General features: G+C 56.9%; 3 protein-coding genes across 3 annotated transcripts in view; 1 reads left to right on the plus strand and 2 right to left on the minus strand.

The window, feature by feature from the left end:
- Positions 1 to 1,306, minus strand: part of ENH_00057040 (Ribonucleoprotein, related) — a gene marked incomplete at both ends in the record, with an annotated part of 4,975 nt that extends 3,669 nt beyond the window's left edge. Inside the window, 3 exons of the mRNA XM_013581671.1 lie at positions 375 to 454; positions 774 to 1,047; positions 1,220 to 1,306. Of these exons, the coding sequence (XP_013437125.1) occupies positions 375 to 454; positions 774 to 1,047; positions 1,220 to 1,306 (441 nt within the window). The remainder of the gene's footprint in view (positions 1 to 374; positions 455 to 773; positions 1,048 to 1,219) is intronic.
- A 2,388-nt stretch (positions 1,307 to 3,694) lies between these two features.
- ENH_00057050 (hypothetical protein, conserved) lies at positions 3,695 to 8,896 on the plus strand (the record flags this gene model as incomplete). The annotated part of the gene is made up of 7 exons (XM_013581672.1): positions 3,695 to 4,529; positions 4,832 to 5,233; positions 5,507 to 5,919; positions 6,050 to 7,010; positions 7,605 to 7,821; positions 8,009 to 8,333; positions 8,765 to 8,896. The coding sequence occupies 7 exons, from the start codon at positions 3,695 to 3,697 to the stop codon at positions 8,894 to 8,896; spliced, it is 3,285 nt and encodes a 1,094-aa protein (XP_013437126.1).
- A 2,046-nt stretch (positions 8,897 to 10,942) lies between these two features.
- On the minus strand, positions 10,943 to 15,320 carry ENH_00057060 (hypothetical protein, conserved; the record flags this gene model as incomplete). Its single annotated transcript, XM_013581673.1, has 7 exons — positions 10,943 to 10,999; positions 11,249 to 11,345; positions 11,534 to 11,633; positions 12,382 to 12,536; positions 12,689 to 13,931; positions 14,038 to 14,799; positions 14,996 to 15,320. The coding sequence occupies 7 exons, from the start codon at positions 15,318 to 15,320 to the stop codon at positions 10,943 to 10,945; spliced, it is 2,739 nt and encodes a 912-aa protein (XP_013437127.1).
- Positions 15,321 to 16,199: the final 879 nt, after the last annotated feature.

A 16,199-nucleotide genomic window follows, 5' to 3' on the forward strand; every position in this document is an offset into this window, starting at 1 on the left:
ACCAGGGGCACCCGGCGGGCCCTCGGGGGGCCCCAGGGGGCCCCAGGGGGCCCTTAAGGGGCCCCAGGGGGCCCTTAGGGGGCCCTTAGGGGGCCCCAGGGGGCCCTTAGGGGGCCCTTAGGGGGCCCCAGGGGGCCCCAGGGGGCCCCAGGGGGCCCCAGGGGGCCCCAGGGGATCATAGGGGGCCCTAGGGGGCCTCAGGGGGCCCCAGGGGGCCCCCTTAATTTCGAGGGGGCAGGGCCCTCGCTGGGGGGCCCCCAGGGGCCCCCAGGGGGCCCCCAGGGGGCCCCTGCTGGAGCCTCTAAAGGGCCCCCCAGGGGCCCCCAGGGTATTTTAAAGGGTTTATTAGCAAGGGGGGCCCCCCGGGGATTTACCTGCTCTTCAACTTCTTGAGAAACTCCGCCAATGAAGAAGCGAAGCTGGCGGGGGGCCTTGGGCCTCCCCGGCTCTTCTTCTGGGTGCAGCAGCAAACCCGCAGCAGCAGCAGCAGCAGCAGCAGCAAAGAGGCAGCAGCAGCAGCAGCAAGCACCAGCAGCACAGGCAGCAAGGCATAGGGCTCAGCTGCGCGAGGGTCCAGCGCTAACTAGAACTTGCTGCTGCTGCTGCTGCAGATGCAGCTTTCTAAATTCTCTGCAGCAGTTCGTGCAAGTTATTTATTTGAAGAGTTTAGTTTTTCAATTAATTCCAACTGGCAAAATATCTCTGCACAAAAGCTTTCTAAATTGTTTTTGCTGCTGCTGCTGCTGCTGCTGCATGCATGCATTTGCTGCTACCTGAAGACGAAGGGCGCTGGCTCTCTGAGCTCTCCGGGGGGGCTGCAGCTGCTGCTGCTTCAGCAGCTGCTGCTGCTGCTGCTTCAGCAGCAGCAGCAGCAGCAGTAGCAGAGGGCCCCGGATCGGCTGCTGCGGAGCCGCAGGAGGCCCCTAAGTCTTCTGAATTGTCTTCTGATGGATTGGCTGTGTTGGGCTGGGGCGAGAGCGCTGCTGCGTGCGCCATCTGCTGCTGCTGCTGCTGCTCTCCTGCTGCTTCTCGGCGCTGCGGGCTGCGCTGCGGCCGCGGATCCTCTGTGCTGCTGTCGCCTTACGGGGCCAAAGGAGGCTTATTAAACTGCTAATTGTAATTGTGGAATGGAAGAAATGAAATAAAAAGGGGGAAACGACCGGGGGCGGCCTCAGGTGTACAGACACTCGTCGATCCTGCAGGCCTGCAGGCGGCGCACCAACGGCTCCGCGGCGGGCTGGGGCTCTGCAGGGGCTTTCCTGAAGACTCTAAAGACTTTGAAAAGTAACACAAATGCTATTTGCATTTCAGATTGAAATAAAAGGTGGACTTTGCATGCATGGCTCACAAGCGGGCTTCGGGCTAGACAGCCCGCGCCGTGGGACAGGCGGCAGCAGCCACTGCGTGCAGATCTGCTGCGGAACATATGGATATTCCCCTTTATTGAGCCTTAAAAGACTAATAAATCTAATTAATTAGCAAACTTTCAGCTAAAAATATGAATTTATTTCTCTTAAAACCCAGATCATTCCAAGTTTCAGACAGCAGCGCTGCAGTGGCTGAGTCGACCAACCCTGCCGCAAGGCCACACAGACAGTCGGCGCCGCCAACTCGCCGCAACTCTCCACTAAAATATTCTAAAAAGAAAAATAAACATTTTTAAAACAGTTTTATTTGTTATATTTGCCTTCTTATGGTCTCTCTGCCTTCGGGCTGTTGCTGACAGATCCAGGGCGCCCACCACACTGCTGCCGCAGCAGCAGCAGCAGCAGCTGCTGCTGCTTCTGCTGCTGCAGCTTCTGCGCCCACTGGGGAGTCAACAGCAGCGGGGGATCGGGCCTGCTCTCGAGCCTTCAGTGCTGCACTCTTAAAGACAATTAATTAAGCCTCTTGGCCAGTCGAGCTGCTGTTTGCTGCAGCAACTGCAGCAATTAAAAAAGCCCATCTAGTCTAATCTGCCTCGAGGGTATCAGCACACGGGGCTCCCAGCCAAAGCCCAATCTTAAAGGCCTTGAGGGCCCCCCCGGGGGGCCCCCAGGGCTCTTTGGGGCCCCCGTGGGGCCCCCGTGGGGGCCCCCAAGAGCCTTGGGGGCCCCTTGGGGGCCCCTTGGGGGCCCCTGGGGGGCCCCTGCTGCACTTCTGCAGCCTTTGCTGCCAATTAAAGACCTTTGCAGCCTCAAATGACTCAAAAGATAATACTAAAATTCATAAGAACAGTTTCAAATCCATATTACCCCCAGGGGGCCCCCTGCACTTTGCTGCTGCCAAGTGGGGCCCCCCCCCAGCTTGCTGCTGCTCTGTGGCTTCGCAGCAGCAAAAGTGCATGCGCTGCCTCCTTAGCTGCTGGCCTAGGAGCAGCAGGAGCTGCTGCAGCTGCTGCAGCTGCTGCAGCAGCTGCAGCAGCAAACCGCAGCAAAGCTCAGAAGCTGTTTAAATAAGAAAGCCTTTTCAAGTTATTTATTAAGAAGTTCAGCAGCAAGGAAGCCACTCGAAGATCTGCTGCGAATTTGCTGCGCCAGCGCCGCTGCTGCTGGGCCGAAGCAGCAGCAAAAGAGCAGCAGCGTCTTGCTGCTGCTTGCTGCACAGCGGAGCCGCAGAGCTGCTGCAGCTTGCTGCTGCTGCGGAGCTCCCTGCTGCTGCTGCAGCACCTTCAGAGGCCCAGGAGAGGGGCCCCTGGGCATAAATAAACTAAAGGGCCTCCTGGCCGTTAGCTGCAAGGCTCCCCAATTCCTTAAGCTGCTGCAGTTCTGAAGCAACTGCAGCAGCAAACTCAGCAGCAGATGCAGCAGCAGATGCAGCAGCAGATGCAGCAGCAGATTCAGCAGAACGCAGCAGCAGCAAAGCAGCACAAAGGGCCCCACTGCCTGCCTCTGTAGGCGCTGGCTGCAGCTGTCTGTGAGCCTCTGAAATGGATTCAAGATCCAAAACAAGTTCAAATGCCCTTCCGGGCCCCTTAAGCTCGAATTAAAAGCAAAAATAATATTTAAATGCATTTTATTTGCCACTTAAGCTCAAATTTAGGACTAAAAAAAAAAAGAGTTCAAGTGGCTTTCTGGGGCCCCTTGAGCTCGCGGCGGTTGTTCGCGTTTTGGCTCTGTGGGGGCCGCTGGCACGTCTTGCTGCCACTCGTTGCGAACTTAATTCCGCATTTTATATTTAATTTATATTTTAATTGAATTTAAAATTAAAAATGATTTAAATGGCGATCAACTGAGTCCTGGCTGGGGTTTCGCCTGCGCCCCAGACTGGGAGTGACTCCCACAGCCCCATAGCCGCGGGGGGCCCCTCAGGGCCCCTCAGGGGCCCCCAGGCCTTCTTCTCTTTCCCCTCGTCTTTATTTTGAAATATTTAAATTGAAAAATACCTTTTTGCAAAAAGACTCTGCCGCATATATCCATTTTCCTTCAGCAGGCAGCACTAGTGCCGCTGGGGGGCCCCTGCTGCAGCAGTCCTCACAGCGAGGCCCTTCACTTCTCACTCAGAGTATTTTATCTCCACACGAGGCCCCCTTCACTCAAGCCTTTAATTCTTTTTATTTATTTGACATCTTAAAGTATCGAGGGCCCGATTGGGCTGCTGCTGGAGGCCGGGATAACTCAGCAGCAGCAGCAGCAGCAGCTGCTGCTGCATCGGTTTGTGCTGAGCAGCAGCAGCAGCAGCAGCAGCAGCAGCAACTGAGTCGTCTTCTTGCACAATGGATTCCTCCGCTGGCCCCTCAATCCTTCCCGCAGGTTCCACAGCCTGTGATGGGGGCAATTCCACTGCAGCGCCGTCAGCGGCAGCAGCAGCAGCGGCAGCAGCAGCAGCGGCAGCAGCAGCAGCAGCGACGGCGGCAGCAGCAGGAGCTGAGATGGCAGCAGTGATCGCACCAGCGGCAGAAACTGCAGCCTCAGCCGGAACTGCAGCAGCAGCAGCAGCAGGAGCTGCAGCAGGACCTGCAGCAGCAGCAGGAGCTGCAGCAGGGCCTGCAGCAGCAGCTGCAGCAGCTGCTGCTGCAGCTCTTGCAGCAACAGCAGCAGCAACATTCCCCCTATCTGGCCTGCTGCTCTTCAACTGGCTCACAGCTCACTTCCGCTGTAGGCTCTTTGCTGACAGCAGCCGCGCCATTCGACTTTTGCCGCAGCAGCTCTTCAGAGTGCATCCCTCGCCTCTCGTGGCGCGGCTCATGCAGCAGCAGCAGCAGCAGCAGCAGCAGAAGCAGCAGCAGCAGCAGCAGCACACGTGCCTTTGTTTGCAGCAAACTGCACTGCAGCAGCAGGCGCCCACAAACCTGGAGGGGGCAGGCCTCTCTAGCCATGGGCAAAACGGCCATCAGGATAAATGCGGCGCGCTGCCCTCTAGCAGCAGCAGCAGCAGCAACAGCAGCAGCAGCAGCAGCAGCAGCAGCAGCAGCAGCAGCAGCTCCTGCGTTTGCGAGTCTTTAAGGGGCTTCCGAGGGGCTGCTTGGAGCTGCGGCCTCGGGGACTCGCCAGAATACTCTGGGGGCCCCGGGGGCCCCCGCTGCTCCCTGGACAGCTTTTGCTGCTCTTGTGCGTTTGCCGTTGCTGTTGCTGCTGCTGCTGCTGCTGTTATATCCTTTGCCTTCTTTTACTACCTGTCTCTTAGCTTTGTCTGTGCCCCTCAATGGACTGACCCTACTGCTTCTGCTGATGCTTTTGCTGTTGCTGCTGCTGCTACTGCTGCTGCTGCTGCTGATCCGGGTGCTGCTGCTGCTGCTGCTGCTGCTGCTGCTCCGGGTGCTACTGCTGCTGCTGCTGCTGCCGCTGCTTCCCCCTGCGCAGCTGTTGCATCTCTGTGTCTGCTGCTGCGCTGCCTCTGAGAACTTGCGCAGACGCATTTGCTGTCTCCCCGGAGGGCACTTGCGATATATTCCCCTTGATGCAGCAGCAGAGCGATGGCAAGCAGCAGCAGCAGCAGCAGCAGCAGCAGCAGCAAGGGCAGCAGCAGCAGGAGCCGCGTGCTGCAGCGGATGGCCTTCTTCCTCCACCTGCAGGGCACGCGAGACTTTCAGTAGACGGCGGCTGTGAAGGGGCTCTTTTGTCGCTGCAGCAGCAGCTGCTTGCTGCTCAGCAGCGGCTTGCTGCTGCAGCAGAGAAGCAGCAGCAGCAACAGCAGCAGCAGCAGCAGCCGCACGGGATGTGCGCTGAAGCCGGCGCTGCTCTTCCCTTTGAGATTCAGGAAAGTTCCCTGGCGGCTGTCAGGGAGCTCTTTTACTTCTTATGGGGCCCCGCAGGTGGGCAGCTCAGTAGATTCTTTGCTGCTGCTGCTGCTGCTGCTGCTGCTGCTGTTGCTGCTGCACATACTGGGGCTGCTGCGCCACACCGTGCTGCTGCCTGCTGTTGCTGCTGAAATGATTGGGTTTTGCTTCTCGTTTGCACTTTCGCGTGTCCGGTTTGTTGGCTTGCTGCTGCTGTTTTGGTGCTTCCTTTTGCTTCAATTTGCTGCTTGCTGCTGCGCTTCTCTCTCGTGCTGCTGCTGCTGCTGCTGCTGCTGCTGTTTGCTGCAGACAGCTGCCTGGCTGTGGACGCAGCAGCCTGCGACTTTGCGCACTGGCGGCTTTCGCTGAACTTCTGCAGCAAATGTCCCAGGGCGAAGCCGCTGGTGCTTGAAGAGGCAATAAACCTCACCCCCAGCAGCAGCAGCAGCAGCAGCAGCAGCAGCAGCAGCAGCAAGGATTCAGGGCCGAGGAGCCACGAACAGGCGGAAGCAGCAGACAGGAGCTTTGCTGCTGTTGCTGCAACTTGCAGGTGCTGCTGCTTGCGCTGCTGCTGCATCCGAGTGCCTCCGGTGGCTCTGGAAGCTGTGGCTCGCGACGACTTCCGCCTCCCCCCAGAGTGCAGCAGCAGCAGCAGCAGCAGCAGCAGCAGCAGCAGCAGCAGCAAGCGGGCTTCTTCTAACCGGCTGCTGCGCTGCACAGAGGTACGGCTGCTGCAGTGCGGGCTGCAGGCCGCAGGGAGGGTCGGCAGCAGCATTTCTTGCAGCATTTGCTTCGTTTTTTTTTGTTTTTTAAATTTAAATTTATTTTTTATTTCTTTTTATTTCTTTTCAGGATTGGAGGTCTCCCGAGCCTTCTAGCGATGATGGCTCGTGGCTTTCAGAGCTGCCCTCTTCTCCCAGCACCCCCCCGCTCTCCCCGCCTGGTGCAGCAGCAGCAGACTCCCCGGAAGCAGCAGCAGCAGATTCCCCGGAAGCAGCAGCAGCCGCAGTCCTGACTCCTCTGCCATCAGCAGCAGCCGCTGCTGCTGCTGCTGACGCTGCAGAGCAGCCAGCAGCCTCCTGCATAGCTGCAGGGGCCCCAGAAGAAAGCAAGGGCAGGAGCAGCAGCAGCAGCAGCAGCAGCAGCAGCCCAGGTGCTGCTGCAGCAGATGCTGCTGTGGCCTCCCTGCTGCGCTGCCTAGCTGCATGCATTCCCCGCGCAGGGGGCCGGGTGACCCCGCTGCTGAATAACAGCAGCTTAGAAGACGCAGGCTGGATTGTGGTTGGGGCCCGCAACAACAGCAGCTTTGAGTTTGCTGCTCAGTCTGCTTCGGCCCGCAGCTTCCTGGCCTTTGCATGCACAGAGCCGTGGGAGGTGCTGCTGCTGCTGCACGCGGCAGCAGCCACAGCAGCAGCCACTGCGCAGCCGTTGCAGGGGTGCGCGGACCTCTGTTGTCCTGCTGCCCCTGCTGCACCTGCTGCTGCTGCTGCTGCTGCTGCTGCTGCTGCTGCTGCTGCTGCCTCTCCGCCTGTGTCCTGTGCGTCTGCGGCTGCTGAAAAGAGCACAGTAGTGCGGCGGCTGGCGTCGCGGCGCGGGGTTTATGAGTTGGTGCTGGGTGGGCGATTTGAGCAGCAGCTGCAGCAGCAGCAGCAGCAGCAGCTGCAGCAGCAGCAGCAGCAGCGGGAGAGCTCAGGCTACGCAGACGCGGAGGAGGTTTGCTTGCCGCTGCCCCTGTGCCTCACTTTGGTGGAAACGGAGCAGCTGCAGAAAGGCAAGGAGTTTCGTGTCTTCGTAGCTGCGGGACTTCCCGTCGGTTCGTCTTATTTTATTTTATTTTATTTTATTTTATTTTATTTTATTTTATTTTATTTTATTTTATTTTATTTTATTTTATCTTATTCCAGCTTTTCTCAAATGCATGTTGGCTATCTGCGCGCAGCAAAGGGCCCCCTGTGCCCGCTGCAGCAGCTCGCCGCCTCTGCTGCTTATTAAAAAATAATGAAAAAAATAAAAAATAATAATTATTATTCATAAGGCGCGGACGGGCTGCAACTTGTCCTTGCCTCTTATGTTGTGGGATGGAATAGTTGCCTGGAGTGTACATGCTGGCGCAGTGTGCCCTGTGGCAAAGCATTTTGGCAGCTAGCTAGCTAGCTAGCTAGCTAGCTAGCTAGCTAGCTAGCTAGCTGGCTATCTGGCTATCTGGCTAGCTGGTTTTAGCTGCTTTGTTAGCTAGCTAGCTAGCTGCATGGGCAGCTAGCCAGCTAGAAAGCCGGCCAGCGACCCGTCCCGGGGCTTTCTTCTGAGTCTGCGTGCAAGTGCAACTTCACAGTCTCCATAGCCTGATCTGGCTTGACGCAGGCCTCTTTGCTGCTGCTGCTGCTGCTGCTGCTGCTCATGTTTGCAGGCGTCAGCCAGCTGTGGCTTGCTGAGTGCCTTCCCGAGCTGTGCAGCAGGACCTCAGTGAGGCGGCGAGTGCGACAGGCCGTGTGGCGTTTCGTGGTGAAGTGCTTCGGCCGCCGCCTGCAGCAGCAGCAGCAGCAGCAACAGCAGCAGCTGCTTCCTCCGCTCTTTGCAGCTGATGTGTACATACACCCCAACACGGACGGCACTGACACGTGCAGGTGAGAGCCCGCTGCGGTGTACATACAGCATCCAAACATAAGCACTGTCCGAACGAGGCTCAAGCCTTGCCTTCACAGAAGTTTAAATGGCCATGCATGCATGCATGCATGCATGCATGCATGCATGAGCGCACTTCGTGGCCAGCTGCGCATGCATACGCATGCATGCGCATGCATGCGCATTCAGGCTGCTACGCCTGAGCCCTTGGGGCTTTCTGACGGACCCGCTTTTGTTTACTTACGAGGAGCTCCGCACTGCCGTGCTAAAGCGCTGCTGCTCAGCCTCAAGATTCTGCGAGGCTTGCCGCGGGGCCCCTCCCCAGTACCCCCCAGGGTCTAGCCTCCCCCAGGGGCCCCAGGGGCCCCCAGGGGGGGCCCCCGGGGCCCCCGGGGCCCCCGCAGGCGGGGGCCCCGAGAGGGACTGCGAGTGCTGGAAAGCCTGCACACTTCGATATGTCCAAGGGACCGACGAAGAGGTTCATGACACTCAGCGCGTCCTGGCGATGCCGCAGGTGCTGCTGAGGGCCTCGAGATGCTGCTGCTGCGCTGCTTGGCGGGGGCCCCTGCTGCTGGTGCTGCTTCTCGGGGCCCCCCGGGCCCTGCTGGGCGCGGGGCTGGGGAGGGTTTGCTGCTGCTGCGCGTCACCGTGGCTGTTGCTGCGCTGCTGCCTGCTCACTGCCTGCCTCTGCCTGTCTTCTCTCTCTGTCTTTTATGTACTCTTCTTAATAAGCTTGCTACCATCAGCCTGATTATCTATATATGTGTATGTGGATCTACATATATATATGTGCTATATATATATATATATATATATATATATATATATATATATATATATATATATATATATATATATATATATTGTACTGTTTGCGTTGAAGTTTATTCATTTCCCCTTATAGGGCCCCAGTCGTTTGTGCTTTTGCTGCTGCCTCTGCTGCAGGACCTGCTGGAGATTGCGAAGGGCGGGAGTAGCTGTGAAGTGGAGCAGATGTTGCTGGACTTGAAGTCAGCGCATATAGACACAATTAAGCAGCAGAGAAAAAGGGATGAACAGCGCAAAAAGAGAAAATAATAATGACGCGAAAAACGCAAATAATGCAGAAGGCAGGGAAACAAAAGCCACGCCAGCGCAGCATAATTCAACTTCTTTTGAGTCACTGACCAACGCATGCATGCATGCCACCGCACGGCTGTGCATGCATGCAAAAGTGCATGCATGTGTTGCGCGAAAGAGGTGGGAGAGGATCCTTTGCAGGGAGAAGACGGGCCTATAGAGCAAGCTTAGCTTTGTGTTCTGGTGTCTGTACACTCCAAGCTGCCCAGCGGGCTGCACCCACAGAAAGAAGCTCCTCTTCTTGCTGTTGGCCCCCAGGCCGGAGAAGGGCCAGGGAATGGCCAGGCAAGGAGCTGCATGCGAGAAGTTCAAGTGCGTCCTGAGGCAGCAGCAGCCCCAGGGCAGTGCAGCGCTGCAAGAGCCCCACAGGGGCTCTTCGTGGGAAAGCTGCCACTGCTTTTGACTGTCTTTTTCCCTTGGTAATCATAAATTGCTTCACTTTGACTCAATGGATTTGCCTGTTGTCAACGCCGCTTGTTACCTGCGGCACAGCTTGCGCTGCCGTTGTGCAGTGGAGAGAGAAGTTGGGACTCTTAGAAGGCAGCAACATATAGAATAGTTGTGCACATAAATATTTCATTATTATTTATAAGCATATGTGCGTTAAAATCGCATTTAATGGTGCGTCCGCCTGCTGTAGAGATGCGCAGCGTGTATACTTACATATGCACATGAATACATGTACACATGTATGTGTATGGATTCACACATAAACAAGTCACAAAATGCCGCTGGAGAAGAGGCCAAGGTGACATATAAGTTGTTGCGAAATTTATCTGAAAGCTTTTGTCTCAGTGAGGCACTAGAGTGGCGCGGAGCTGAGACTGACTCCACAGCTTGCGCGCACTCACACGCTCCTACCTAAACCCTAAACCCTAAACCCTAAACCCTAAACTCTGAACCCTAAACCCTACGCAGCGTGGTGTATGCCACCTACAGGCCCCCGTTGAAGTCCGCTGTACGTACACTTGAGTTACTTTATGCGAAGGTGTATGTACTTCCTTATGAATAGGCCACACAGGGCAGATGTTTGCATGAGTGAGCATTTGTGTACGTGCATACCTACATATATATTCCTGTAACACATACTTCTGCCTTACGTACATGTCTGCATGTATCCCTATAGCATATGACTGCTATAATATATATATTAGTGTGTACACACACCTCTATAGTGTATACTTGTGCCATAAATGCGTTTCTACATATATCCGTCCAACACATACTTGTACTATATTTGTTTGTCCACACATATCCGTACAACATGTACTTTGGTATATTTACGTGTGTATATAAATGCATTAAGTGCATTTGCGTGAGTGCATGCATCTGCTCTCACAAGAGTCAGTGCCCAAGGCAGTCTCACTGGTGAGTGCAAGACGCTCCGTTTACTTTTTCAAGCCAAAATTATCGCCAACAAATAAATGAAACTTGCAGAGGCCTCACCAAGCCACGCTAATGCTGGGTGTGGCTGCGGGAGGCGCTGCGACTTGATGCTGCAGAGCAGCAGCTGCAGCAGCATCGGCAGCAGCAGCTGCTGCTGCAGCATCCGCTCGCGCTGCGGCAGCAACAGAGCCGGCCGCAGCACAGCAGGTCTTTCGGATGCAAAGATCTTTCCCTCTTACTCTCAACGTCATTCATCAATCGAGGTGACCACTGGTCAATCGGGGTGACCACTGGCCCACTGCGCCTCGTGAGACTCCAAACCAGGAAGCCTCAAGCGCTGCTCTAATAGCAGCTAGACTCTGAATAAAACTGTGCTTGGTCTCCCACCTTCATTGCTCTCCACATAGGAAGCGGCAGCTGCAGCTACACGAGGCTGCTGCAGTCAGCTACGAACAGCTGTTGCTATTGTCCACTACGAACAGCTGCTGCTACAGTCCATTATGAGCAGCTGCTGCAGCAGCATCAGCTGCTGCAGCAGCATCAGCTGCTGCAGCAGCATCAGCTGCAGCAGCAGCAGCTGCTCCTCGTTCCCACAGTGCTGCAGCTACTGCTGGGCTGTCACACCTCGGAAACGGCGGAGGGGTGCAGGTCACCAATCGGATTAAATTTGTGCTTCTGCAGCAAAACAAAGAGCAATATGAACAGTAACCATAATAAGGCAAATTTCTCGTTGCTGCAGCTCCTGCAAAAGTGTTTCCCGCCGCTGCTGCTGCTGCTGTGCTACAGCACTAGGTCCTGCAACTCGCTGCTGTTGCTGCTGCTGCTGCTGCTGTGCTACAGCGCTAGGCACTGCTCCTTGCTGCAGCTTAAGATGGCTATAGAAACAGTGTGAGTAAGAAAAAGAAAGTGCTGCTGCTGCCTCACGGTCTTGTTATGCTGCCGTTTGTCTGCCGTGATCAGGGTGACAGCAATGACCGCAGAAACCACAGCCACCATGCCCACAAAGTACCACCCGTCAAACCTGCAACAGCAATCCCCGCAGCAAAAGCAGCAAAAGCACACGCAGCAGCAGAAGGGGGAATACACAAGCCGAGCAGTGTGGGCACAGTCACTTTTTCTGCACCCAGCGCTGTGCCAAAACCGCCGGAAAAGTGCAGCATTCAAAACTAGAGAATAAGGATACTGGTAATTTTATTATATTTTGCTTACCGTCGGCCAAATATAATGGCATCTAACCATAAAGAAATAGGAATCTGGACATTGGAGGCCGCCGTGGCCACCACCGGGTTCAGCAGAAACACTGCACGGCCTGCGACAGCAGAAGACCTAATGCAAAGTCTGTGGATTTAGCTGTTTAATTTTACTCAAAGAGAAAAAAGAGCATGAAAACAGGTTTTAAAATGTGAATTCAGGAACGGAAACCGGAAACGGTGCATGCAGCAGCCAGAGAGGCACAACGACTCGAAACACACGGAACACGCAGCCGATCAAGAGGAATAAGAAGTGAAACTCACAGCAACTGTTGAGAAAAAGAAACAGCAAGTAGTAACACAGCAGCAAACACAGCAGCAAATAATTTCTTGAAGGCTGCTGAGTCCCCACAGAAGCAGAAAGGCAAAAATGATGGCACCCACGAGCAAGCAAATGCTATCACAGCAGCACACAGCGCCACATGCACACACAAGGCCCCCCGTAACCACCGCAGGGAGAGAGGTAGGTATTGGAATAAGATTCATATCCTATATATCGACCTATATTCTATATACAGATCAAGTACGAGCAATAAAAGCAGACCCCAAGAGCTCCCCCACAAGCAGCAGTCCCGCAACAAAACGAACTACCCAGCCACCGGAAGCAGCAACAGTGCGGCTTTCGCTCAGCCCAGCAATGCCTGCTAGCCACGACTGCCACCGAGCTATCCATCCACCCATCTAGCCATGCAGGTAGCCAGCTAGCCGTCCAGTTTGCCAGCAGCTAGCTGGCGAGCTTATCAGCAGCTCGCTAGCTAGCCAGGTGGCTCAGCGAACTGGCCCGAAAGCTGCGGCCCAGCGACTGACCCCAGCAAATGTCCGCGAAAGCCGTGCCCACGAGCCCACAGAGAAGCAGCACTGCCCAGGAGAAGGCATCGGGCCACATGAAGACCTCCAGCTGCAGCAGGTGCAGCAGCAGCGTCAGCAGCGGCAAAGCCACCAAGACCCAAAGTCCCATCAGTCTATAAACCCACCACAAAACAGACCACACACATGCACGAAACGCCGCTGGATCCCAGCAAAAACAACAGGAACTGCACAGCAGCAGCAGCAGCAGCAGCAGCAACAGCAGCAGCAACAGGCGCAAGCAGCAAGAGGCAGCTGAAGAGCGAACCCGTAGATGAGGTCCACATCAAAGTCAGGGTCAAAGTTCTCTTGCGCCTTTAAAGCCGTCGTGTGCAGCGCGTAAGCAGCAGCAGCAAGAAAGGCTAATACATAGCCTAAGAAGGTGTCTGTGGCCCCGTGTTCAGACGCGTACACCATGCCTTCACTGCCGCCTCCTCCTGCTGCTGCTGCTGTTGGTGCTGCTGCTTCTGTCGCTGCTGTTGGTGCTTCTACTAATAGTGGTGCTGCTGCTGGCTGCGGTGGCGGCGCAGCAGCCGCTGCTGCTGCTGCTGCGCTTCCCGGGGTGGCGGCCTGCGCTGCTTCTCCCTCGTTAACAGGCGTCTGTGTTGCAGCAGCAGCAGGCACAGACTGCTGCTGTGTTGTTTCAACAAGTGCCGCCTCTCCAGGCAGAAGAGGGGGCCCCCTTGGGGGCCCCCTTGGGGGCCCCCCAAGGGGCCCCCCCGCAGCTGCAAACCCTCCTTGGGGCCCCTCGAGGCCCCCCGCCTGGGTCTCCGGGCCCCCAGAAACAGCCGCTGCCCCTACAAGGGCAGTTTTGAGTTCATCTGCGGGGCCTTTATTACCTTCTTGAGGAGACAATGGAAGTTCCTTTTGGGGGCTAGCAGCTGCTGCCACCGCCGCCGCTGCTGCTGCTGCTGCTGCTGCTGCTGCTGCTGGTCCTGGTGATTCTGCAGCGAGCGTTGTTGACCCTGGCGCTCCTTCTGAGAGTGCCACAGCAGCCTGTGCTGCTGTTGCTGGTCCCGCTGCTGCTGGTGTTGTTGCTGCCTCTGGCACTGCTGCTGGGGTTTCTGCTGCAGCTATATCCGTTGCTGCTGGCGCTGCTGCTTCTGCTGCTGGCACTGACATCACACCGACGATGCCTTCACTGGAGAGTTGAGGCAGTTCCAGAGCATTCGGCTGCTGCAGCTGCTGCAGCTGCTGCAGCTGCTGCAGCTGCTGCGCTGGATTTGGTTGAGCTACCTGAGTCGCTGCTGCTGCTGCGGCAGCAGCAGCAGCAGCAGCTGCTGCTGCTGCAGCGCGCGCGGCGTCTGTTTCCGGCGCTGTGGGCACGTGGGAGGAAATCAAAGCCACCCCAGCAGCCAAGACCAGCAGCCAGGAGAGCACTGCCTTCCTCGGACTTTGCTTTAAAAAGAAAACAGCAAGAAAATAAGACAAAAAAACTGAAGTGCTCTGCACGACGGAGTTCGAGGTCAAGGTCAGGGCTGTCAGGCTGGCGTCGAAGGCCAGCTGCGCAACTGCAGCAGCGCCCACACGCAGCGCAGCAGCCCATCAGCCCCTGCGGCAGCAGCAGCAGCAGCAGCAGCAGCAGCAGCAGCAGCAGCAGCAGCAGCGCGGGCTAACCTAGCCACAGAACTGTCAGTGGCACTGTGCTCTTGACGCTGCGCATTCTTGTGTTGAGTTCCTTCACTGCCAGACTCTCCCTGCCTTCGGCCTCGAGGCCCCAGACTTCATCTGCTGCTGCTGCTGCTGCTGCTGCTTCTTCTGCTGCTGCTGCAGTAACTGGGGACAAACAATGAGTGGTTTCGCCATTGCTAGGGCTGCCCCTGCCGAGGCCGCTGCAGCAGCTGCTGCTGCTGCCGCTGCTCCCTCCCTCCAAAGCAGCAATGCGGCGGCTCACCGCAGCAGACCCTGCGATTCCCGCTGCTGCTGCTGCTGCTGCTGCTGCTGCTGCTGCGGTGTGGTGACAGCTGACTGCTGGCAGGCCTGACCCAGGGACTCCTGTGGGAGACCTCGAAGAGACGCAGAAGCCTTCGTCATCTCTTCGTTCGCAAGGAGACAAACAAAGTGCAGCAGCAGCAGCAGCAGCAGCAGGCTCAGGTGACTGCTGCTGCTGCTGCCGCTGCCGCACAGCAGCAGGACTCTGCGGCGCTGCAGTTGAGGCTGCTGCTGGGGCTACGGAAGAGCAGCGGGGCCCCCGAAATCTTACAATTAAAAGTCTTAGGGGCAGCAGCAGCAGCCGCAGCAGCCGCCGGATCTTCCTCCTCCGTTTTCCACGAACTGCAAGCGAGGCCCCCTCTTGCTGCTGCTGCAGCTGCTGCTGGTGGCGCTGCTGCTGCAGCAGCCGCAGGCAGCTGTCGACGCTGAGGGCGTGCGCATCCTTAGCTGCAGCCGCAAGAACAGCAGCAGCAGCAGCCGCAGCAGCCGCAGCAGCAGGTGAGCGGGCCGACGCCGGCAGCCGCAAAGGCCGCGCCGCAGCAGCAAACGAGCAGCAGCAGCAAAGCAGCAGCAGCGCAGCAGCAACCCCACAACGAAGCAGCTCTAAGTGCCAGCTAAACTGCCCAGGGGCCCCCCAACTCACCCAAAAAGCCCGCGAGGGTCACCTGCCATATGGGGGCCCTGAGGCCCCTCTCACCCCCCCCGGGCCGCCAGGCGCTGCTGGCGCGCAGCGCAGCAGCAGCAGGCAGCAGCAAAAAGACAGAAGGGCATGCACTTTGTACTAAAGTGGAGAAGAGGGGCCTCGGGAAGTCTGCGAGGAAGAGCAGCTGCAGCAGCAGAGAAGTGGCACTCCACAGAAAGACTGTGACCAGCAGCAAAAACAAACCCCACAGACAAGACGCGGTGACGCGGCACGTCAAGTGTCTGTACACCCGAAGCAAACACCCAAACACGCGGGCGCAGGCCATCTGGAAAGGGCGGGGCGCTCACCAGCAGCAGCAGTCCTTCCTGCTGCTGCTGCGGCTGCGGCTGCGGCTGTGGCTGCTGCTGCTGCTGCTGCCGCCGCGACTGCTGCTGCTGCTCGACGCTCCCCCGCTGCTGCTGCTGCGGCTGCAGCTCCTGGCCAGCTGGACCTTCGGCGGCGTCCGCAGCAAACCTGACTGGGGCAATTGAGCCACTCGCGCGCTGCCCCGCTCTGCGAAGTGTACGTACACCGCAGCGCTGGGCCTCTCCAGAACAAAAAGAGGAGAAGAGACGCAGCTGCACTTCTTTAGAATCCCAGGAGAAGGCAGTGGCAGTGCACAGTGAGTGCCGCTGATGCCCGCAGCAGGGGAGGGGCTTCGGGGGCAGCCGGCGAAGGCGGCTTCGGTTTTCCCTCGTGTAAATGCAGGAAAAAATTGAAGTCAATGTTTTCTAATTATAAAGCCAGAAGACAATGCAATCGGCTGGACTCATATCGAGGTACGCCGCTGAGGAGGAACAGCACGTGGGCTAGCCTTGGCGCTGCGTCCGGGCTGCAAGGCCACACGTTGTCTTTGTTTCGATTATTTTCTTTCAGTGATGCATCTATTTTGAATTCAAAAAAGGCGAGAAAGGTAAAAAGTAGGAGAAGAAGCCTCCCGGAGCCCTGCGGGGCCCCCTGCCGCTGCTAGCGACGACGAGCCGAGCAGCAGCCACGCAGCACCGCATGCTGCATGGAAGCGGGCGCTGCAGCTTTGTCTTCTTGTTTCTTCTCTTTTTATGTAGAAATTAATTTTTAATTAAATGATAGGCTCTCGGCGCGAATTACGGGCCGAAGAAGGTAGAGCCAGCTCTGCTGCGGGAGCATTCGGGGCTGCTGCCGACGC

This window comes from Eimeria necatrix, genomic scaffold, assembly GCF_000499385.1.
Source record: "Eimeria necatrix Houghton genomic scaffold, Enh_scaff47, whole genome shotgun sequence".
NCBI classification, from domain to species: Eukaryota; Apicomplexa; class Conoidasida; order Eucoccidiorida; family Eimeriidae; genus Eimeria; species Eimeria necatrix.